Genomic DNA, 25,206 nt, shown 5'->3' on the forward strand with positions numbered 1-25,206 from the left:
TACATTGAAGTTTATATACATTTTAGTGGGCAGTGCTTAGGGATAGAGACAAAGCACCAGGCAGACGACCTTAAACAAAGAATGCAAATGAAGTATCCAGGTATAGGAACCCGCCCCAGACTCTAGAGTGTCGCAAGTCCTAATCCAATCAGCATACCTATTCAAAGAATGGGACAGGGGCTCCAAGAGCCATTAATGTCAAAAGGTGAGAATCTCAGTAATCTGACTCATTAGACATACAATAAAGAGAACAGGAACTGGCAGAAAACTCTTGCTGGAAACTTTGCTAAACAGAATCATTCATCTGATGTCATCATCTTTACCTTAAAATACAATGTACTTCACCTTAGTATTTCATGTGAGGTTATGTCAGGATGTAGTATCAACAGATCTTAAACGGATTCTTAAATTTGTAATCCCACAAGACCTGCTGTATCACACTATATAATGTTACACATTGGATGTTGTTCCCCCAACAGTAAACCAAACATTCACTTAAGATATAACAGATAATGTTTGCGTGAATACTCATCAAGTGTATCGGGATTGCGCGCCGAGGCATCTTTGTGCGCGCTCTTCAGGTCTGTCAGTTAGCAAGATCGTTTTGTTTACATCAGCATGAGTTTGAAAATCACATTTCATTGGTTCAGACTCATGCCATCGAGAATTCGCTATGAATATTCACAAAGTTGGAATGCTGCATTTTACAACAATACAAAACTTGTTGTGCTGATAGGAAGCGCCAGAAGCGAGCAGAGAAAAACGGCATTTTTCATGGAAAAATTAAAGGTACTCCTCTCAGAAAACGAACAAATAAAGATGCTTTTAGATGTTTAATTGCTATTTCCAGCATTTGGATTACTAGACGAAGGCTTAATGAACTCATTTTTGTGAAAACCTCAATTTCGACTAAGATTGACATTTTTCACTTATTTTGCCTGTAGCTCGAATTTAACTTGTGCGCATTCCCACTCATTTTGACTGCACGGGTCACATATAACTCTGATTGTGTTTGACTAAAAGAGTCATATGCACATGGGATAGCATGAGGGTGAGTAAATCATGGGATCATTTTCATTTTTGGGTGAACTATCATTTTAAAATTTTCCCCTCTGTCGCAGCACATTCAAACTTGGTTGGTCACAAAACATGGTGTTTGGCATCAATGATATTAATGAGATTTGAGAGCTGTTTTGGTTTATAGCCCCTGATCACTACATGCTTTTGATATATGGAAAAGAACAGTGTGAGCCTGCTAAACATCTTGTAAATGTTGATAGAAATGAAGAGAAGCATATAAGATACAAAGTCATACAGGTTTGTATTGAGAATCCGGGTAAGTAATGATGTCAGAATCTTTAATTTAGGGTGAACTCACTTTTATGTAGTATTTACAAAAAACGGAAGAGAAATACAATCGATTTTATTACATATATAAAAGTGAAGAGTGCTGAAACCTAAAGTACAAGATCCAGCTTCTTTTCATGTGATTCATTCAGGACACTGGTATGGTAACATGTCCAGTCCGCTAATGAAACAGCAGCAGTTCTCGTGGGCTGCGGGGCCATAGCGGGAAGGCCTGCAGTCGCAGCTGTGTCCAGGCCTGCTGATACGTCTCTGCAGCCTGCTTGTAGTCCCAGTATGTCCTCAAATCTTTTCCACTTCAGCAAGCAAAGAGAAGAAACAAACACATCGATCAGACACAACAGATACACAAACAACACCTGCGCACTGTAGGGAGCGCGCATGAGATGTCAGAGGTCAACGTGACTTTGAGGACAGGCATGCGTGGCATCACATTTCTGTTTCAAACACACAATCTAAGGCTAGAAACAAACTTTACACAAGTTTGCAAACAAACACAAATGGCTGACTCTGGTTTAAAAAAACTGGTATATGAATGACAGCTTTAAACTTTGACACTAAATACAACAAAAATAAGTCAAAAACAGCGATTAATAGCATTGTCTAACTAGACATGTCGCTATGTAAATTGATACTTAACGCCACACAAACAATAACACGCCTTGAGAGTTTGTGTAGCCTATTAAAATACAATTAAAATTTCCCACAAATTTCAAGATGAGGAAGCAGAAAAAGCCCTGTATGAGTTTTTGTGAGTTAAGCTGTTTTTTTTTTCCTGAATACCAGGATAATTATAGATGTGATTGAATATATTCAACATTTCAATGAACAAAATAATTGTTGCTATTTTCAAAATCCCAGAATATATCAAGAAATAATTTTTCTTCAGTATTGTACCCAAGTTCCAATACCGCTCCGAAACGGTATTAGGGGTATTGGGGCAGGTGTAGAGCTGCACGATTAAAGGGTTAGTTCACCCAAAAATGAAAATAATGTCATTTATTACTCACCCTCATGTCGTTCTACACCTGTAAGACCTTCGTTCATCTTCAGAACACAAATTAAGATATTATTGATGAAATCCGATGGCTCAGTGAGGCCTCTATTGAGAGCAAAGCCATTCAAACTCTCAAGGTCCATAAAGGTACTAAAAATATATTTGAAACAGTTCATGTGGGTTCAGTGGTTCTACCTTAATATTTTAAAGTGACAAGAATACGTTTTGTGCGCCAAAAAAACAAAATAACGACTTTTGAACAATATCTATATGGGCCGATTTCAAAACATTGTTTCAGAGCTTTACGAATCGAATCAGTGAATCGGAGCACCAAAGTCACGTGATTTCAGCAGTTTAGCCGTTTGATAGAAGATCCAAATCACTAATTCGAAACAAAAGATTCATAAAGCTCAGAAGCTTCATGAAGCAGTGTTCTGAAATCGGCCATCACTAAATGTGACCCGATCTGGCGAAATGAGTCGGAAGTCGCAACGTTCTATTTTAAGATATGGGCCGATAATGTGGAAAAACAATGAAAAAATCGATTTTTTTTTAAAGCTAATTTCAAAGAACAGACTTTCAAAAATAATCTCCCAAAGTTTCGTAGTCCAGATAATTGAGTAAAGGTATTTAAATGGCTATTAAATTTGACATGGTTTTACTAAATTCGCTGGAAATGAACTTCTCAACTCCTCTCGTCACTTATGAGCATTTCCCGGTATCCCCTGAAACGTCATTATCTCTGCTCTAAAAATATGGTGTTACACGTTGTATAGAACCAATCAAAAAGCTTAGAAATGTAAACACACTGACCTAAACGCTGATTTTTAACAATGGGAAGCCCCGTTTCGACTGACAGGCACGCGATCGGTCCAGCCATCCTCCTGTCAGACTAGCGCGCCTTATAAAATAAAACTCCCATTTGCGTGTCTCTCTTTAAAAGCCAATAAAAATTGAATCCATATAGGTAGCACAAAAATTCTTTTTGCATACAAAACCAAAGACTTTAAACTTTCATATCAAGCCTCCAACATGCTTCTGTTGCGTTGTTTTCACCCTCTAATGAGTCTGAGAAATATGCGTTTACAACAAAAATAGCACAGCAGCTAACTGAATACAAGTATGTATTTCACGTGCTCATAACTTCATGAAAAATGCACAGATCATAAAAATCGCACATCAATGTTTAAAGCAGATTCTCAAGATTAAAATGAATCCAAAATCAATATAATATATTGCGTTGATCACAAGATATTACTCACGAAATGATTTAACATACTTGGCTAAAAACATGTCTCTCATCTCTCCGGGATGCAGTGTGTATCCAATGTTCCCGGACCCATCCATGTTCGTTTTCCAACGTGGAATAACACATAATAGATATCATTTTAAAGCTTAGAATCTCATCTTTTTAATGCATCTAACCATTTTGAAAAACTCCTAACGAATGCTGAGAAGCACCTCTAAACCGGAGTTTACCGCCCGTTGGCGCCACCTGGCTGCGGAAAAAATGAACAACAATTTTTCAAACTATTCTTTATAATATCACCACGAAATTTGAACCAGATGCAGCTCACATATAGGAGAGCATCACCAAAAAAGAATTTTTTAGCGATCTTATTGTGTTCCTGAGTTATTCCATGTCAAATAAAAAAAGAAAATTTATTTTTAAAAAATTATATATATTTTTTGTCTTTTATCAGCTGTTTGTCAGCAAGATAATGTCCAAATGTAATGTAATTTATATTTTCTTAAATTTTAAAATAGTTTCTATCAAATGATACCTATCTTTTGACTCTCCTTGCTAGAGTTTTGGAGTTATGAGTCTTTACTTTTGTGTGTGTCGCTCAGAAAAAAAAAAAAAAAAAAGAACTCTAAAAAAGCCTTCAGGTCTTAAAGGGTTAATTCAAATAAATACTTTCAAATAATTTGAGCTTCAGCCTGGTTTAATAGCATTTATATATATATAAATGTCTTTGGTCAAATTAAGCTGTAAAATAAATAGTTTATCCCTTTAAATGCAATGGATTTTGAAAGATATCAACAAAAAAACGGGCAAAAAACTTTAAAAGCGATTTTCTCAGGTTTTCAATTGGAAAAAGAGGGCAGACGACCATAATTAAAATGGGTATATCCATTTAAAACCATTCAAGGTATGACTTTGACTAGGATATCATTTTAAAGCTTATTGTCTCATCTTTCCATTGATACCAAAATCTCAATTTTGAAATTTGGGTCACTGTGACTCATTTTGCTGGATCAGGTCACAAATATTGTCATTATTTTGTTTTTTTGGCGCACAAAAAGTATTCTTGTGGCTTTATAATATTGAGGTAGAACCACTGTACTCACATGAACTGATTCAAATATGTTTTTAGTACCTTTATGGACATTGAGAGTTTGAATGGCTTTGCTCTCAATAGAGGCCTCACTGAGCCATCGGATTTCCTCAACAATATCTTAATTTGTGTTCTGAAGATGAACGAAGGTCTTACGGGTGTAGAACGACATGAGAGTGAGTAATAAATGATATTATTTTCATTTTTTGGGTGAACTAACCCTTTAATTGTAAAAAGATCGCAATCTTGATTCAAACACCTATGAGATCTTATTTTATTAATAACAATGATTCGCCCGTCTCTATTTAATTTTTGACAAAATCATATCGGAACATTCAAATCTGTGTTTGTGCTGTCGCGGTGAGCCAGAGAGAGCAGTTTTGAACCACACAGTATTTTATATTACAATATTTTTGTGTTACAAATATTCAAATGATCATAGAAGTACTGAGATAAAAGTTTAAAGTGGATATAAACACTGATGTCTATGATGGCGATCAAAATAGAGCAAACCACCTTTTGAAACTAACTTGGCGCTTCAAATAACGGTTGTATCAGATACATCTTATGCCACTAGTTGGTGACAAGTGACAAGTCACTGAATCATTTATTCAAAAGATTCGTTCAAAAACACTGATTCATCCAGTAATGAAACAGGTAGCCTATTTATTATTGAGTCATTGAATTCATTCAAAGCCATTTTTTTAAATAACTTAAACATTTGAGGTCAGAAAGGTAGTAAAGACAAAAAAATATATTTTTACCACTTTATTTACAAAAATACTGTTCTGCATGACAGGATCACAACGCATGGGTTTTGTGTTCACACGAGAGCTGACATGTGAACACTTTGGATAGTATTATTTTGTAAAAAAAAGTGTTAAAGTTTTAAAATGCAAACTAGTGGTATGGTATGTTTTTTTTGTGCAAATAAAGCACTTGCATTGCTTCATAAAACTGAGGTTAAACCACTGGAGTCACATGGAGTACTTCAATGATGATTTTACTACCTTTCTGGACCTTGAAATTGGTAGTTGTGTTGGATCTCTATGGACAGAAACCTCTCGTATTTCATTAAAAAGATCTCGACACGAGGGTGTGTAATTAATGACGGAATTTTCATTTTTCGGTGAACTAACCATTTAATGCCACCTACTGCAAAAATATACTTGTACTGTGATATGAATTTCACTTTGACACATTACGGAGCACAACAACATACAAAACTTGGTAGAAGCATTTCTGTTTGAGGGTCTATTAATGCTGCAAGTCAGTCTCAAAGTAAAATCTGAATAATTTTGCTAACAAGATGGTGAAAGTGCACAAATTTTTTTGCACATGGAGTGCATATAGATCTGTGTGTCCTGGGATTTCTGTGGATGGATTATTGTTCTTTGCTCTTGTGCGAGTCTGTCAGCGGTGTAACGAGAGCTGGATTCTGGGCAGGATCACTTCAAAGATACGAGAACCCCGAACAGAAGAACACTGTTCCCTCAGGTCAACAACTAACAAAGATCTACTGTTCAATAATCATGCTGCTTTACAAGAATAAAACACACCTGTTATTAGATACATAACACAAATGAACAAAAAATATGTAATTTTACACCGCGATTCAGTATTCTAAAACCAAAGAGAGTAATGAATCTGATCACCAAGATTTATGTCAATATTGATTTATTGAGAGCCTTGGGCTAGTTTTTACATGGGAAATGTACCCATGAGTCAAGAGTCTTATTACACACATGCTTGTTTTCTCTATAGCGGTTTCTATGTTGGTTTCATGTTTGTGATTGATGTCATCCAATCTAAAATATCATATTTTAGTAATAACTGTAGGCTAAGCATAGGGACAATAAAAAACACACCTAGGGATATATGTGTCTATAAATGTCAGGTTGGGGAAAGTCACTTTTTAAATTTTATGATTTATTATTAATTATTAATTAACCTAATTAATTAACCCTGATGCCCAATGTATGCTTCATTTTTTAGTATGCTTCGTTTTGAGCAATCTCTCGCCACAAGTTACAACCCATGTAAATATCTTGAGTTGTACAAATGAGGGTACTTTCTAAACTCTTCACACAATCTATCGTTCATTGTCGCTGTAGCTTGCATGTGTTCCGGTGTGGTGAGAAATCATGCCCCCCCCCCCAGGAATCGGGTCTCCTTTGGGACCCCAAGTGATCCCATTCAACAGACTTTTAGGTAGTATTTTTAGCACCTGATTACAATACCTGCAAAATCTCGTTATGATTTATATTGCTTAAAATGCGTTATAATGACCATTAATATCTTTGAAATTACATTATTATACTAGTATATAACTGAAGCTATAGGTTGTGAAATCAAGCACTTCTCGTTCTTACTGTTTTTAGTAAGTTTATGTACTAGCATAGCATAATCTAGGCCTACCCTATTAGCCTGCTTCCTAACTTATATTATATTAGGTATGTTTTTTGCTTCCAATTTAGTTCCCAATTACATGTTTCAAATTAATGTTTGTGTGTACTTAGCATGACAATTGATTACAAATTTATTATAGTATTATTATATACCACATTGCTATTATTGTGTAAAATTAATATTAAATTACTTTTACAGAACATTGTATGTTGCAACAATCCTTATCCTTATAAAAAACATTTTTAGGCATGGTTGTGTTTCCAGTTTGTTTAATTATGCAATACATATAGGTGATTTTTCCCCCCAAACCAGTTCAGCGCCTGGAGCCGATTCTAAACATTTCATTGGCCTTATCAATCACAGTAACGATTGCCTACACCCAGCCCTGATCCCTAAACCTACCCATCACTGTAACCTCAGCCAATGAAATTGGTTGCAGGGCGGGGATTTCCGCTAAACCGTTTCGTGAAAAAAAAAAAATCATGTGATTTCTCATACCTCAGGGATGACGTGTTTTTGTATGCAAAACCCGGAAGCGAGTTAGCATTTTAGGACTTCCGGTTCCATCGTCCTAAAGTCAATGGGTTTTTTGAATGGGTTTTTGCTAAATTGCATGAAATAAGGTCTGTAGTTAAGCCTGTAAATATTTTCACGTTTTGATCTATGACATAAAACACACCAGTTATAACCCGCTTGTGATTTTTTAAACCTTTATTGCATCTTAAAAACGGCGGTTGCTAACAAGTTGCTAAAAGGGACTACTTCCTTTGGCGAGGACTTTAGACGTCATCATGACAAACAGAGCATTTGGACAGCATTTCTCATGAAAAAGTGGATAAGTATTCATACACAGCGCAGATCATAATCAGCAAGCATGTTTTTAAATAAAGTTGTTTTTTAAATAAAGTTTGAGGAAGCTCGGTGGTGATGACGTAGTCCGTTTATAGCATACTGTTAGCTTTTTATGTCTAACGACTTTATTTAGGCTTCAAAATGTATAAATGCTGTGTTAAAGATTATCTTGATAGACAAAACGTGTAAGTGTCATAACCATTTGTTAAACAGCTTATTTTTTGCGATTTTCCAAAAGTCTATGGGAAAAATGCATTGGCTTTCGATCGAGGGAACCTGTGAAGCGCTAACATCCGGGTTGGCCTAAAAAAACACGTCATCTCTGAGGTACTCTATTGGTCTGTTCTGTTTATGCAGTTTTTCTTCAACTACCTTGTGAATTGACACATTTGTGGATAAACTAATTACTGCAAAAAAATTTAATTTGCATGCGTACTCTTCTGATGATGAAATACGCATCACGCGGACTGTACGCTGACCCTCACGTACGCTTAAAAAGTGAAGTATACTTTGGGCTTCACCTCACAGTGTGACAACATGTTGGTTCGTTTGTGTTCATTGAACTGTATTTTCTTGTTCGAAAGCTTTTCGTAGACAACACTACAAAATAGAGGAAGTCAAGTCACATTTATTTATATAGCACTTTATATAATTATACATGGTTTCAAAGCAATTTTAGATTAATAAACGAAAATAATGTTAATGTTGCACAATTCATCAAATATGAAAAATTCAATTTCAGCTGTAAAGCAGCTCTATAGAAGACAATAGTGTCATAACTCAAGTCAGTTCAGTGTTGATTCAGTTTTATATTGAACAGAACTTAATCAACATCGTACTGACCTCAGCTGAACACTGACACTATTGTCTTTTTTGAACTCTGTTTGCATCGATGAATCATTGTTTTCCTGTTCATCCTGTTAAGCTGCTTTAAAACAGTATGTAAAACTCTATATAAAAAAAAGGTGATTTGACTTGAGAGTGAAACTATTCCAGGTCTCTCCTGTATTAAAACACTCACCAGATTGACTCTGGAAGATGAGAGTCTTCAGTTGCTGCCACCAGTTTCAGAAACGAATGAAAGAGCTCCACTTTACTGATTAAAGATCTACACGTGGAGAAATATGAAACAAAATAAGCCTGAGCTCAGAGCTGGTTATTGTGGTGACTGAAAGTTTTGTGATGATACTGCCAACTCATAAAGTAGCATTAACAAGGCTTTATTATGAATACAAACCACAAATCTGTGTGAGTCATGAATATGTTATTCTTAGAATGTAAATTATTGTTTGTCATGAGATTACCTTGCTTGCACTGTGCCCAAAGCTTTTTTCGTCACTCCCTGTTTATAGCCATTAGCAGTGACATCTAGAGGCTGCTGGGACACTGCAGACCAGCTGATGGCTGCAAGAACATTCATTAAAGTCCACTATAAGGAGAAAAATCCTGAAATGTTTTCATCAAAAACCTTAATTTCTTTTCCACTGAAGAAAGAAAGACATGAAAATCTTGGATGACATGGGGGTGAGTAAATTATCAGGAAATTTTCATTTGAAAGTGAACTAATCCTTTAAGGAAAACATTCCAGGATTTTTCTCCATATAGAGAATTTCACTGGGTTTCAACAGGTTGAAGGTCCAAATGTCAGTTTCAGTGCAGCTTCAAAGGGCTCTACACGATCTCAGAGGAGGAATAAGTGTCTTATCTAGAGAAACGATTTGTCATTTTCTAAAAAATAATAAAAATTTATACACTTTTTAACCACAAACGCCCGTTTTGCACTAGCATCCACGACTTCACACATTACGTAATCACGTTGGAAACGTGACGTAGGCGGAAGTAGCAATCCAGTGTCTACAAAGAGAAGACCAAGTCAAACGGCCTTTAAAAAAAAAAAAAAAAAAATTTTTCAGACAAGAGTTTTTCGGTACTTCTGCCGATGTCACATGGACCATTCCAACGTGACTACATAATGCTGAAGTCGTGGATGCATTTTTTTTTTTTTGTAGAAAATGGCAGATCATTTCTCTAGGTAAGTCCCTTATTCCTCGTCTGGGATAATGTATAACACTTTGAAGCTGCACCGAAACTGACATTTGGACCTTCAACTCGTTGGTAGCCGTTGAAGTCCACTATATGGAGAAAAATCCTGGAATGTTTTCCTCAAAACCTTAATTTCTTTTTGACTGAAAAAAGAAAGACATAAACATCTTGGATGACATAGGGGTGAGTAAGTTATCAGGAAATTTTAATTCTGGAATGAACTAATAAAAAATTATTAGTTAAATTATTAAACTAATAAAAAATTACTATTAAAGTGTGAGAATTAAACTGCGCAAGTCAATGAAAGCATGCAGCTCTGACAAACCATTAAAAAACATTTTCATTTAATTTCATGAACATTTTTATCAATCATGCACCTTTATTTTCATTAAAAGGGCTTATTTCTGCTAGTGAGCCTCATTTTGTAAATTAATTTAGACAAGAGCAAACTGGGTGCTGGTAAGACGCCGGTACAGACGGTTCCTGCTCAGCCAGAATCACACCACAATGACGTCATTTTTGCCATGCACACCTTCATGCTTGTGATTAAAGGATTAGTTCACTTTAAAATGAAAGATTTACTCCCCCTCAAGCCATCCTAGGTGTTTATACATTTCTTCTTTTTGATGAACATAATCTAACTTAATATAACCCAGATTGTGTTCATCAGAAAGAAGAAAGTCATATACACCTAGCATGGCTTGAGGGTGAGTAAAGATTGGGCTAATTTTCATTTTAAAGTGAACTAATCCTTTAATGACTTCATGACAAAAACGTTGCCAACTCCTGCACCAGATCATTAACCCTCTGGAGTCTGAGGATTTTCGGAGCCCTGGAGAAGTTTTGACATGCCCTGACATTTGTGCTTTTTTCAGTTGTTCATAAACATATTAATGGAAAAAGTGTCATTACACTGTATTCAGCACAAACTAGGCTACAATAATATGTGAGGTACATGTTTGTTTTTTTGAAGGAATAACATTTATGCGTGGTTATTGAAAAAACAAAAAACTTAAGTCATTGAAATAAAGCCAAAAAAATTATATTAAATCTGTTCACAAGACTTCTGGGTACTGGAGGTTGTAGACTAGAGTTTTTGCTTCAAAATGATGTAAAAAATATCCTGCCTACTCGTTCATATAAAACAATATATTGATTTAGTTTTTGTAAGACACTTTTTGTCAACAAACACAGTATGTGTGGAGGCGTGAATCATCATGAATAATGAGGTATTTCACACCTGAGAAGACAAAAGATTCGCATAATGACCTTTAATGACCTGCATATTAATGAGCTCTTTCAGTCAGGTAGGCTGTGAAAAAACCCTCTGTGATCATGTCTCAAGCTCATCATGGTGTATATCAAACATACAGAAAAAACAGCAATACTGTGAAATATTATTACAATTTAAAATAATGGTATTCTATTATATACTTTAAAATATAATGTATTTCTGTGATGCAAAGTGTCTGAACAATTATGTTACCTCTATGGCATTTCATATAGCCTTTTAGCTTAAAAGCATGCACATTTGGAGAAATATTAATGGATTCTCATATGTTTATGTCAATTTTCTATACAGAGGAGTAATATTTATTCAGTATTTATTGTCATCACTATGAGCGCTGGATACTGTGTTTTCAATTCATACTTGCAGCCGGAGGGCGAACAACTAATCTAGGCCTTACTGTACAATATCTGCAAAGAAAATAAATTAAACTGATAGTTAATTTAAATAATAACAGATCAAAAAGGGCCAATCACTACTGTGTGTGGGCACTTCTGACTGAAAATGATTATTCTGCTGAACTTGAGGAGATTTTTGATGTTCTGTGTGATGGTAATTATTTTTCATAAATACATTTTTTCCTTTTTTGCCAACTAAAAAAAATTATCTACAGTGGCAGTAAGATCTATTTTTGTAGGACAAACCCCAGAAACTAGTTTGCATTTTAGCACTTCCATTTCCATCGTCTCAAGTCAATTGTTTTTTTGTTTTTTTTTTGTTTGCCGAAAAAAATGTTTGGCATTAATAGTCTTATTTCTGAAATATTCTCATACAGTCTTTTCTTCCCTGTTGCTCTCAGTATATCTGAATGAAACGGCCTCTGGAATGAGAAAAAATGTGGGACGGGACTTGATTTGGTCCTTTGGGAATTGATTGGATCATGGGAAGTTGGGCGTTGTATGGTAATCTAGTCACTAGTCCACTTTCACAGCTATGTTTTGTTTACAATCGTGCTCTATTCTATTCTAACCCAAACGTTCAGAGAAAATGCTTTTTTAAACAATGACTGAAAACGTTGTTGGAAACTTGATAGTGGTAACATTGAAGACATGGGACTATGGTGTAGTTGCATAACCTGATTTTGATTTTGTTCAACATGTTCCTGATCAACATCAGATTTGAGGGACAAGTTTACAGATTATGTCAAGTTTAGGCTTAAAATCATGAATTGGTGCTTCTACATCAGTGTTATTCATCTATCGTTTCCCTCTGATTTTTGGGATAACTTTTCGGTAGGGTTAGGTTTAGGGGTAGGAATAGGGTTAAGACTAAATTTTCAGACTAGAATGTTGTTCCAGGATCAACAAAATATGTTGACCCAGGAACGCATCTAACTCAGCAATATCAGGATGTGCGATGTAGTTGGTTTGTTTTGTTGGTCTCAGAGCTTATTTTCTTCAATAATCCAAAAGTTAATGGGAATCAGCTAACTTATGGGCTGGCCTACAAAAATATGTCATCACTGCAGGGCTCTATTCATTTTAAACTTAAACATTTTTTAAAATATTAACCGGTTTGGTGATAATTATTTCACTTTTTTAATCATTATAGGGGACAGAAAAGTTCCCCTAATTAAAGAATTTATTATATACACTGAGCAAGGCCAACATTTATCAGTTACTAATAAACGGTTTAGCTTATCATAGCCTGAGAATGATAAGAATGATATATGACATATATAAAAGCACAGAAGATCCATTATAATCCAGACCGGACGCAGGGGTAAACACGTCAGCTGACGTGTCCGATGCAGACAGGATGTCGCTGAAGTTGTGAAATCTGCTTTGGGATTTTGTACACTTAATAATAAATAAATGTTTGAAAATCTCACATTGTGAAACAATGTGTTCAGTGTAGAGAGCGTCACTGGCTCTGTTTGCTTAACATGCCACTCAGGATACAAAAAACTCAAAGCTCAATTAATTGCAAAAATTTGTGAAGGGTTACACCTGCTCACCTGCCCCGCAGGGAGATATCCTGCCCTGTGAGTGTGTGTGTTTGGACTCAGTGTGTGTGTGGTTGTGGGTAAATTCCAGACTGGCCTGCAGAAGCTCTGGAGCACGTACGGAGAATCCTGATGGCAAACCCCTCACATGAGAACATCTATAAGAGATGAAAAGCCAGTTTTATTCATTTAAAATCAGAATGAATTTAAAGTTGGAATAGTTTTTTCTTCACTGTTGTTCCCTGTATATCTGAGTGAAAAGGCCTCTAGAATGAGAAACAAATCTGGTCCTTGATTTGGTCTTTCGGGAATTGATTGGATCGCAGGAAGTTGGGCGTTGCTAACTAAATGGAGGCAGATGTAAATCTCAGTTTGCAGTCAGTTGTGGAGGATATTTAGCCTCCAGGGGGTTAATAAAGGCCTTCTGAAGTGAATGCGTTTTTGTAAGAAAAAGTCTTACTTGCACCACAAGAGTAACCCCTGACGCGATGTATGACGCGGGATGTAGGCATATCGTAAGCTGCCTCTCGCGGTTTAAAAGACTGTGCAACAAACTCAAGCTTCTCTTCTCTTGTATTGAAATCTTCTGACATTTCTCTTTAAAATTTCTCGTTTTAGACTTCTAACTCATGACTGGTGATTTGTTTTGCTCTGTCCTCTGCGCTTCCGTGTTCGTCATTACGTCATGCGTCAGGTCAAAGTTCAGTCTTCCAGCGCAAATCGTTGTGTATGGCCATCTGTTAGTTATTTTACTTTATAAAGTTTTAAATATGGATATATTTCTTGAAAAAAACCCATGGCTTCATTTCAGAAGGCCTTTATTAACCCCTGGAGCATCCATCCATTATATTTATAATGGATGGATGCACTTTTTTGGGCTTAAAAACACGGCCCCCGTTCACTTCCATTATAAAGCTTGGAAGAACCAGGATATTTTTAAATATATCTCCAATTGTTGTTTGTCTGAAAGAAGATAGTCATATACACCTAGGATGGCTTGAGGGTGAGTAAATCATGGGTTAATTTTCATTTTTGGGCGAACTATCCCTTTAATGTTTTTCATTATGGATATGAGTGCACATGAATTAAAAAAAAAATATTTACATGGATAAATCATTTATAATAAACACTGCAACATTCTGTAAAAAAACATTAAGAATCGTCCATTTTAATTTCATGTTGACTTAATCATAAGTTGTCAGTTGTATGGCTGCTTTTTACGTCATTCCTCTTTACCTGTAATTTGTTCAAATAATTTTAATCAAATAAAATGCATTAAAAAATTATCTTCCTCATTTAAATTTTTGTAAACTATATAAACTTTAATATTTTATTTATTAAATTATTAATAATTAATAATATTTATAATTAAATATATATATATATATATATATATATATATATATATATATATATATATATATTCATTTTTGTGTTTTAATGTGCATACAGTGTTTGATTAAAGATCTGTATGTTAAAATACTTTCTTCTGACTCAAATTAATATCCAGAGATATCAAGTAAATTATTTGTAAGCTGATTCTCCTGAAAAGTGTTAAAGGATTAGTTCACTTTCAAGTAAAAGATGCAAGCATCCAAGATGTTCACTTACGGAACGAACGCGGCGCCAGTTTAGTTTTTTCCGTAAGTAGAATAGGGAAGGCATAGGACATACAGCGTAAGCTTTTTGAAGAATATGGAAGGTGGAAGCACTTGCAAGGCGATCATTTGTTCATATAAAGCATATACATTTGCATTTTTTTATAAAATGAGTGATGGTTTCTCTATATAAGACACTTATTCCTCATCTGGGATCATTTAAAGCCCTTTGAAGCTGCACTAAAACTGTCATTTTGACCTTCAACCGTTTGGAGGCCATTGAAGTCCACTATAAGGAGAATAATCCTGGAATGTTTTCATCAAAAACCTTCATTTCTTTTCGACCGAAGAAAGAAAGACATGAACATCTTGGATGACATGTGGGTGAGTAAATTATCAGGAACATTTTTATTTAGAAGTGAACTAATCCTTTAAACACTGCTGCTTTAAAAATATTGTTGTTTAAAGCTGCTGTCTGCAGTGGTTCTCTAGCGGCCCTCTAGTGGTTAATAAACAGAACTGCATGCGTCTTGCGGAAGAACATTGTAGCCGGAGCTACTTTTCTCTGTGTATGTCTATGGCAAGTCACGCAGTTACTGTGATACTCTGCAGCAAGTCCTACCAGTCCGGTCTGAAATAGTCCGAATATAAACACTTATTATAAGTGTACCATAATGATTCAGGATAATACAAAAACACGGTTTGGAAAATGGATTCATGTTGTATATTCTCATTATATAATTTTTGTAAATTTTTAACACAAAATAAGTTGCAGACTGCAGCATTAAGAATTCTGACTAAACCAATAACAAAACTATATGACAAAAGCAGTTTACTTCATTACAGTAGTATACTGAAAAAAACAGTAGTAATGTCTAAAAATTAAATAAATATATATATTTTAAATTATATATATTTTTTTTTAAAATAATAAAACATATATATATATATATATATATATAACTGCAGAAAGATATACATTTCATATGTCGGCAAATCAAATTACATCGGCTAAATTGTCTGTGCGAGCAAGCTTTAACTAATCTACAGCGCAACATTGATGCACCAAAATCCATAATAACCAAATATATAATTTTTTTATCAAACATTAATTTACAGAATTGAATTAGAACAGAATATACCGTTCTAATAAATGAAAATAGCCTAATTAAAAAAATGCAAAATGCCTGAAGTGCAGGGGAACATATATTCTAAACACAAGCCAGAAATAGTTAAATTAAATAACCCAGAGTGATCAATACATAAATTAAAATTAAAGAAATTATTAAAATAACAAAATTATAGCTAGAATTGTCAACTTATCGTTTTAACTGCAGAGACAATAAACGCTAAACTGGAGTGGCAGTCTTTTTAGCTAAACATTAACAGCATCCAAAAATCAAATTACATCCGGCTGAAATAGTTTGTAATCACTTGTAGCTACCCTACCTGATTGAGAAACAAAAATCCAGTCTTTCACGTGATCTGCCTGTGTCCGTTTGTATCGTTTTACAATTTAAAATAACTGTTTTCTATTTGAATATATTTCACAAAGTAATTTATTCCTGTGATGGCAAAGCTGAATTTTCAGCATCGTTACTCCAGTCTTCAGTGTCACATGATCCTTCAGAAATCATTCTAATATGCTGATCTGCTGCTCAAGAAACATTTAATGTGTACAATTGTACAAAATATTTGTGTACAATATTTTTTTTCAGGATTATTTGATGAATAGAAAGTTCAAAAGAACAGTGTTTATCTGAAATCTAATCTTTTGTAACATTATAAATGTCTTTACTGCCACTTTTGATTGATTTAATGCATCCTTGCTGAATAAAAGTATTCATTTCTTTAATTTCTTTTCAAAAAAATAAAAATAAAAATTCTTACTGACCCCAAACTTTTGAACGGTAGTGTATAATGCTACAGAAGCTTTGTATTTCAGATAAATGCTGTTCTTTTGAACTTTCTATTCATCAAGGAATCCTGAAAAAAAAAGTACACAACTGTTTTCAACATTGAAAATAATCATAAATGTTTCTTGAGCAGCAGATCAGCATATTAGAATGATTTCTGAAGGATCATGTGACACTGAAGACTGGAGTAACGATGCTGAAAATTCAGCTTTGCATCACAGGAATAAATTACTTTGTCAAATATATTTAAATAGTACACAGTTATTTTAAATTGTAATAATATTTCACAATATTACTGTTTTTTACTGTATTTTTAATTAAATAAATGTAGCCTTGGTGAGCAGACGAAACTTCTTTTAAAAACATTAAAAATCTTAGTGGTTCCAAACTTTTGGACTGTACTGTATATATATATATATTAGGGGTGTGACGAGACCAGTATCTCACGAGACGAGACTCGAGATTGAGTTCACGAGACGAGACAAGATGGCGAAATACATGACTAGAAAAAATATTCTGCAGGTGTATTTGAAATGTTTTAACTAATCATTTTGTAATGAATGTCATTTCAGTTCTACTTTCTGAGACTGAATTATCATATGCAGTAAAAGACAACAATACTCAAGTAATGTAAAAGGTTTTGCCACTAACTCAACTGACTGACTTCCCTCCTGTATGATTTCAGTCTCTTCAGATCTTACTGTACATGATTTATGAGCTTCTACAGCTTTTGACCTCCTAACTGAACTCCTTTCCACAATCTGATCACAGACATAAAAACAGTATAAATAAAAATGGTAACACTTTACAATAAGTTCTCATTTATTAACATTAATGTATTAACCAACATCAACTAACAACAAGCAATATATTTGCTACAGTATTTATTAATCTTTGTTAGTTGATAAAAATAGTCATTCATTGTTAGTTCATGATAGTTCACAGTGCATTAACTAATGTTAACAAATGAAACCTTATTGTTTGTACTAGTAAATAATAAGAAGAGAAAACTGTTATTCATTTTTATGGTAACACTTTACAATTGTAATTGTAAGTGCAACCATAATCGCTCTCTCTCAATATTCAAAGATCAAATAAGACCAAATTTTTCTTTGATACAGAGCTGAGAGATGGTTACAACTACACTGCCCAGCCTAAAATAGCTTTCATATTGAGAGATATCTGTATTCATCAGTGAGCCGCTTTCAAAATGCGGGGTATTGAAATCGCGTTTGAATGCGCGCGCGCGTTTACTTTCACTTTTAAACGGTCGCGCGTACTCTGTAAATATGGAGCGGCGGCGACCGTTATCCAACTGAATTAAATGTTTTTTTTTTTATTTAAATACAAAGCAAAACGACAGTGGAGGCATAATGTAAACGTAGCGGTGGCATATTCTTTCCTAATCATCCTAACACTCTGTCATGGCAACATCACGAGACTACTTTTCACCTCGACGAGAAATCTCGTCACAGTTTAGTCTCGTGCCACGAGATCTCGTCACACCCCTAATATATATATATAAATAATTATATATAAATAATTTTATATATAATTTTATATATATATAATTGTATATATAATTTTATATATAATAATAATATATAATAATATATAATTTTTTTTTGCAACATCTAAAAACAACAGTTTTGTTCTTCAGAATTCTGAATTTTGTGTCGGGCCGCAAGAAAAACACAAGGAACCCAGTTCCAATCCAAGAGCTCTAGCATGTGGAAAACTTGTGCTATGAAATGGAGGGTTTATAAGGTCATTTCTGGCTTTTTGGGTGTAACTCCTAATAAAAGTGAACACTGGTTGAAAATCAGCATAAAAAGAAAAATGGAGAAATAACAAAATCTGGAAAAACACGGAGCCCTTTCCACAACACCTGAACTAAGACAAAATCCCAGTTTAAGCACAACGGCATTCCAAAAAACACAAAGAAATCCGATCTCTGGTTCAGCTTTTATAGATGATCTGTATCCTGTATGTCTAGTAGGCTGAGACTCAACTAAACACACACTCATGGCTATTACATATTTGAGCAGAGTGTATTTGTATAATATGAGCCCAACCACATCTATATGTGTGTGTGTGTGCGTCTATGTGTATGGTCATGCAAAGTACACGGTACAAAGTAAAAAAAAAAAAAATAGGAAATTAAAAATGGTCAAGCAAACTCTACTGGACCACTTGAGATTGAGTGAACCCATTGTAAAAATACTAACTGTCCCTGTGCTGCAGGAATAGTAATAGTATGTTAGTGTGGTATTTGAACATAGTAACACTCACCGTGTTTTCAGCGCTCTCTCCATTGCCTGATGGCTGTACGAACCCTTTCCAACCACCACAGCGCTGAAGCAGATCGGCCCTTGCAGATAATGAGACAGCAGTGCACCCTGGATACCCAGAATGCCCCAGCGGGCAAGTTTATCACTGCAGGAGAGGGAAAGTGTGCGCTCCCCGCGGCCCGGCTTCACCCGCAACACCCCAACACTGTGATAGAGTAATCCAGGCTTGAGAGGGTCAGCTGGGCCGTCAGGGACACACTTTGCCCCAGTGCGATGGAGGTCAGGTGGGCAGACTTTCTTTACATCCGGTTGAAAGTGCGAGACCTCGTTTAATTGATTAAGCTCTTTGTTTTCTATTATAACCTCATCCTGATTGGAATCCCCTGATTTTCTGCATGATGAATGGTTGTCGTCACTTGTCTCCTCTAATTCACTCTCAGCCTGTCGCTTCAGGCCTCGTCTCTCTGATTCGTCCTTCTGGCCTGCCTTTACTGGCTCACAGGGCTGCGCTTCACTGCCAGTCATAGGGAATATGGAGGCATCACCACCTGAGGACACAGTTTAGTAGTTTCAATCAGACCCATTGTCACAGGTATATATTAAATTATATAAAACATTTGTGAAAACTATGGGTCGTTCAAAAGAGCTGAGTTCATTTAAGCGTGGTGCTGTGATAGGATGCCACTTTTGCAATAAGTCAGTTCATGAAATTTCATCCCTGCTAGATATTCCACGGTCAACTATAAGTAGTATTATTGGAAAGTGGAAGCGTTTAGGAACAGCAGCACAGAGCGAAACGGTCACTGAGTGCTGAGGCACATGATGTGTAAATGTCACCAACACTGATGTGCTGATTCCACAGCTGAAGAGATCCATAATATCAGCACAGAAACTGTGCGGCGGGAGCTTCACGGAGTGGGTTTTCCATGGCCGAGCAGCTGTGTGAAAGCCTCACATCACCTAGTACAATGCACTGGACAACAGTGGAAACGTGTTTGGGTGAATGATGAATCACGCTTCTCTGTTTGGCAGTCTGATGGACGAGTCTGGGTTTGGCTGCACTGTGCCAGCTGTAAAGTTCGGTATAGGAGGGATGTTTTTCAGGGGTTGGGTTACTTCCAGTGAAGGGAAATCTTAAAGGCCCCGATATACTTAAAACAAAATTCTTTTTCGTTCTTCGTTTAGGAGTAAAATGAAGTTCGAAAAGCGCACCCAACGATTTAGTGTAATCGAACATCTGACACCGCCCACACTGCTGAGAGCGACGGTTAGATGAATATGCAAATATGTGCTGTGCACTTTCTTCTCAGTGATAAAATAAACACAACAAAAATGAGAAAACAGCAAAATTTTTAAGAAAAGTGTCTGATCATAACAACATTGGTATGTTAGCACGAGCTCTGAAAATTAGCACTCCAGTCACGTCACGTTTATTTTTATAGCACTTTATTCTCTAGATTGCTTAAAATGAAGCAGCTTTGCAGTATCAAACATGAAAAACAGTGTCAGTGCCTCATTTCATCAGAAGCACAACTTCATTTTGTACTATAAAGCGGCTATGCAGTGTGTTCATGTTTTCACCCACGGAGATCTTACCTCGACGGACTCAACAGATGAAATGAGTCAGAGAAGTGTTCCACGTGAAAGAAGGCGGAGCCTCAACGCACACCTCCTATTACGTTATCGTCAAGAACCAATGGTAGCACAAAGGTGTTTTGCAGCTGGAGCGAACTTTTCCTGAATCAGTGGTTCAGAGTGTGTATCAAACTGCCAAAGTCACGTGATTTCAGTAAATGAGGCTTTGTTATTTCATAATGTTTCGAAATTTCAATGGTTCACCACTGGGGGGCGTGACTTTGGCAGTTTGATACACGCTCTGAACCACTGATTCAAAAACAAAAGATTTCTAAAGCTTCGAAGCTTCATAAGCAGTGTTTTGCAATCGCCCATCACTAGATATTGTTGAATAAAGTCGTTATTTAGTTTTTTTGGCACACAAAAATTATTCTCATCGCTTCATAACATTAAAGGTGCCCTAGATTATGTTTTTAAAAGATGTAATATAAGTCTAAGGTGTCCCCTGAATGTGTCTGTGAAGTTTCAGATCAAAATACCCCATAGATTTTTTTAAATTAATTTTTTTAACTGCCTATTTTGGGGCATCATTATAAACGCGCAGATTTTATGCTGCGGCCCCTTTAAATCCCGTGGTCCACGCCCACAGAGCTCGCGCTTGCCTTGAACAGTGCCTTAACAAAGTTTACACAGCTAATATAATCCTCAAAATGGATCTTTACAAAGTGTTCGTCACGCATGCGTTGGATTATGTGAGTATTGTATACTGTTATATTGTCTACTTCTGATTTTGAATGAGTTTGATAGTGCTCCGTGGCTAAAGCTAACATTACACACTGTTGGAGAGATTTATAAAGAATGAAGTTGTGTTTATGAATTATACAGACTGCAAGTGTTTAAAAATGAAAATAGTGACGGCTCTGGTCTCCATGAATACAGTAAGAAACGATGGTAACTTTAACCACATTTAACAGTACATTAGCAACATGCTAATGAAACATTTAGAAAGACAGTTTACAAATATCACTAAAAATATCATGTTATCATGGATCATGTCAGTTATTATTGCTCCATCTGCCATTTTTCGCTATTGTTCTTGCTTGCTTACCTAGTCTGATGATTTGGTTGTGCACATCCAGACGTTAATACTGGCTGCCCTTGTCTAATGCCTTTTATAATGTTGGGAACATGGGCTGGCATATGCAAATATTGGGGGCGTACACCCCAACTGTTACGTAACAGTCGGTGTTATGTTGAGATTCGCCTGTTCTTCGGAGGTCTTCTAAACAAATGAGATTTATATAAGAAGGAGGAAACAATGGAGTTTGAGACTCACTGTATGTCATTTCCATGTACTGAACTCTTGTTATTCAACAATGCCAATATAAATTCAATTTTTCATTCGAGGGCACCTTTAAAGTTGAACCACTGTAGTCACATGGACTGTTTTAAAAATGTCTTTAGTAGCTTTCTGGGCATCTGAAAGTGTTAATTATCTTGCTGGCAATCACTGAGAGATCGGATTTCATCAAAAATATCTTAATTTGTGTTCTGAAGATGAACGAAGATCTTACAGGTGTGGAAAGGCATGAGGGTGAGTAATTAATGACAGAATTTTCATTTTTTGGTGAACTAACCCTTTAAAGCTTCAGCATACCAATACATTTGGACAATGCTATACTTTCAACTTTATGGGATCAGTTTCTATTCCAGCATGACTGTGTCCCAGTGCACAAAGCAAGCTCCATAAAGACATGGTTGGATGAGTTTGGTGTGGAAGAACCTGACTGGCCCACACAGAGCCCTGACCTCAATCCCATTAAAACATCTTTGGGATGCACTGGAATGGAGATTGTGAGCCAGGCCTTCTCGTCTAACATCAGTGCCTGACCTCACAAATGCTCTACTGGATGAAAGGGCTAAAATTCCTAAAGATATGCAAAGGGGGGACCAATTGACCCTTCGTTGGGAGTTTGATTGACAAGCGATCTAACCAATCATAACGCCGAATCCGCCAATTTGTCCGACAAATCAGTCAGGAGTTAGAAGATTAACCTCGGTGGACTTAAACTTGAAAAATGGTGTGTACTGACGTCTTTCCGCGTTTGAAACAACATTCCCTCTGATGTTCATTCATGTTTATTTGATGCTATAATTGAACTAGTAGGAAGAGATGATCGGTTCACAAGCCACTACAGAAATCTGTCACGACACATTAAAGAGCCACAAAACATTTTTTATTGTTCGAATTTCTTAAAAAATTACAATATGAAAGCTGGGACTTTGTTTAATATCATAAGTAACCTGCTCTGTCTTGTCTGTCGACGTGTTGTCAGTGTCGTCTTTGCTCCGCTATGTATTTTTCATGGTGTGTGGCGTGACAGCGCCATGGCTTGTTGAACAAAGCAACAGTAACTAAGGGGGGCGGGTCTTTGAGAAGGGTCAATTGGTGTAATGGTCAGGTGTCCCAATACTTTTGTACATATAGTGTATATACAAATTACAAATTTCAAAGGAAGATATTTTGAAGAATGTGGGAAACTGAACTGTTCTGGGGCACCACTGACTTCCATAGTATTTTTTTTTTTCTACTCTTGAAGTCAATGGTGCCCCAAAGCAGCCTAGTTACAAACTTTCTTCAAAATATCTTAATATAGTAATAATAGTAACAAATGAGGAGGAGTATACAAATATTTGACTGGTAGTCTACAGCAGAGAACCTTTTTAACTCAACAAATATTTACATGTAAGACATGAAGCTGGACTCACAGGGTGTTTGACTGGTGAAGAAAAGGAAAGAAACTCCCGGTTTAACTGTCCATTTTCCCTTTTCAGTCCCTGGACAGAAGACGTCAGAGCTCTGGCCACTCACAGCCCTGTACAGCTGCTCCGTCAGATACCTGAGGAGAGAGAACAAGAGAAAGGATAGAAAATGCACAGATTCATTTGAACAGTAATTCCATTAAAACCCATTTAGCCTCGACAGTGGTACCAAAACTTGACATAAATGGTAAACTTGTCCCTCAAATCTGATTGGAATGTTGTTCCAGGATTAACAAAGATGTTGATCCAGGAACAATGTACTTGGTGAAATCACATTCACCTTCAAGAACACAAATGCACTTCAGCATCTACAACAGTAACAGGACGTAACATCCGCTTGACGAATATCAAATCCATGTACAAATATAGGAGGGTAAACGCAAATGTACAGTGTGCGTGTGTAACTGAAGGATTGTGAGGCAGGATGTAAGAAGCATTTGAGGTTTTGTTTGCAAATACATCACAATGCAAAGAAATCACCTGACACACCCCCTTCGAGCAATAACCTCTGCATGACTGTCATTCAGAACATCACCTGCAAATCAACACAATACAACATATATGAGACTGCAAAGGAGGATTACATTTGATCAAGGGTTTAAACCATAGACATTTACCCTTCATACTCATAGCAGACTGGCCGATGCATTTGGTGCCCGTCCCCAAAGACACAACCTGCTTGTGAACTGAGATCAAATGGTTAAAAAGGCATTCTGAAGTTTCATATCACCATGTTTCTGAGATGAGCAGTATTGCTAACCTGTCTTCTGGTCTGAACTGTCAGTCAGGAGAATTACAGCAGCCAGTAGAGTCCACTCTCTGCCCGCCTCTGGCTTCCCTCTTTTAGGAAGTTTATTGAAGTGATTATAACAGATACTGGCTATTTCATCAGGACTCCACATGATCTGATGTTACACATGGACAGTGGAGAGGTATGAAGATGTGTTTTTACAAACATACTATTAAGGCAGTAGTGATGTACTCACACTTAAATGCCTGGTTAGCACTCATGCGGAGGCAAATATTAATGCAGGAGGTCATAAATGTGTTCGTTTCTCGTGTCTTTCGCAGAAGTCTTGAGCCACAGCAGAAGAAGAATATGAAAGATTTCAAAATAAGAGTCTTCATATAAACTCGATAGAGGGCGCTTCATTACAAGACGACAGCTTGTCTTGAAAGCAAAACGTTTTTCAGTATAATTTTAAATAAAATTAGTTTATTAAGCTACTATTCATGACTGGAGTGAAAGGGGGAAAAAACACATCCCAGGTGATATTACTATAGTGTTTTTGAACCATACTATAGTAAAGTACTTGAATTAATTTGTTGTGGTAATTCTATTGCTGTGGTACCATAACAACTATAGTAATAAACAAATTTATAATTATTAATTCTTTACCCAACGTTTTCTACAACTACAGGGTACACTACACTACAGTTTAGTAAAAACTAAAGTATACAACAGTATTTATTAGTTTATCAGTTCACTATAGTTAATACTACAGTATGCTGTAACATTCATTAACAAAGTGTTATACTATAATATATACAGTTGCCTATACTAGAATTTTACTATAGTATTTACTATAAATTTCACCTGGAGTGTGAAATCCATAAACATTTTTCTCTCAAAAATGCACAAAGATATGCTGCTGGTATGTTATTACTAGAGTTATATACGTCACTTTTGAATGGCAAACACTTTTGAGGTTCAAACTGACGTTAATTAGCCGAATATGCCAATTTGAAAAGATTTCTGTGTTTA

The 25,206-nt window shown here is 35.9% G+C and overlaps 1 protein-coding gene across 1 annotated transcript; it reads right to left on the minus strand.

Annotated features, from left to right (window-relative positions):
• Nucleotides 1-1,297: 1,297 nt before the first annotated feature.
• On the minus strand, nucleotides 1,298-24,690 carry adat1 (adenosine deaminase tRNA specific 1). The gene is made up of 10 exons (XM_048158899.1): nucleotides 24,428-24,690; nucleotides 24,202-24,346; nucleotides 24,059-24,127; nucleotides 23,922-23,976; nucleotides 23,388-23,518; nucleotides 19,045-19,591; nucleotides 13,251-13,396; nucleotides 9,267-9,366; nucleotides 8,984-9,070; nucleotides 1,298-1,661 (listed from the first exon to the last, which is right to left on the minus strand). The coding sequence occupies exons 2-10, from the start codon at nucleotides 24,341-24,343 to the stop codon at nucleotides 1,529-1,531; spliced, it is 1,410 nt and encodes a 469-aa protein (XP_048014856.1). The 5' UTR covers nucleotides 24,344-24,346; nucleotides 24,428-24,690; the 3' UTR covers nucleotides 1,298-1,528.
• Between the last annotated feature and the right edge of the window lie 516 nt (nucleotides 24,691-25,206).

The sequence above is a fragment of the Megalobrama amblycephala genome, linkage group LG15 (genome assembly GCF_018812025.1).
Source record: "Megalobrama amblycephala isolate DHTTF-2021 linkage group LG15, ASM1881202v1, whole genome shotgun sequence".
NCBI lineage: Eukaryota > Metazoa > Chordata > Actinopteri > Cypriniformes > Xenocyprididae > Megalobrama > Megalobrama amblycephala.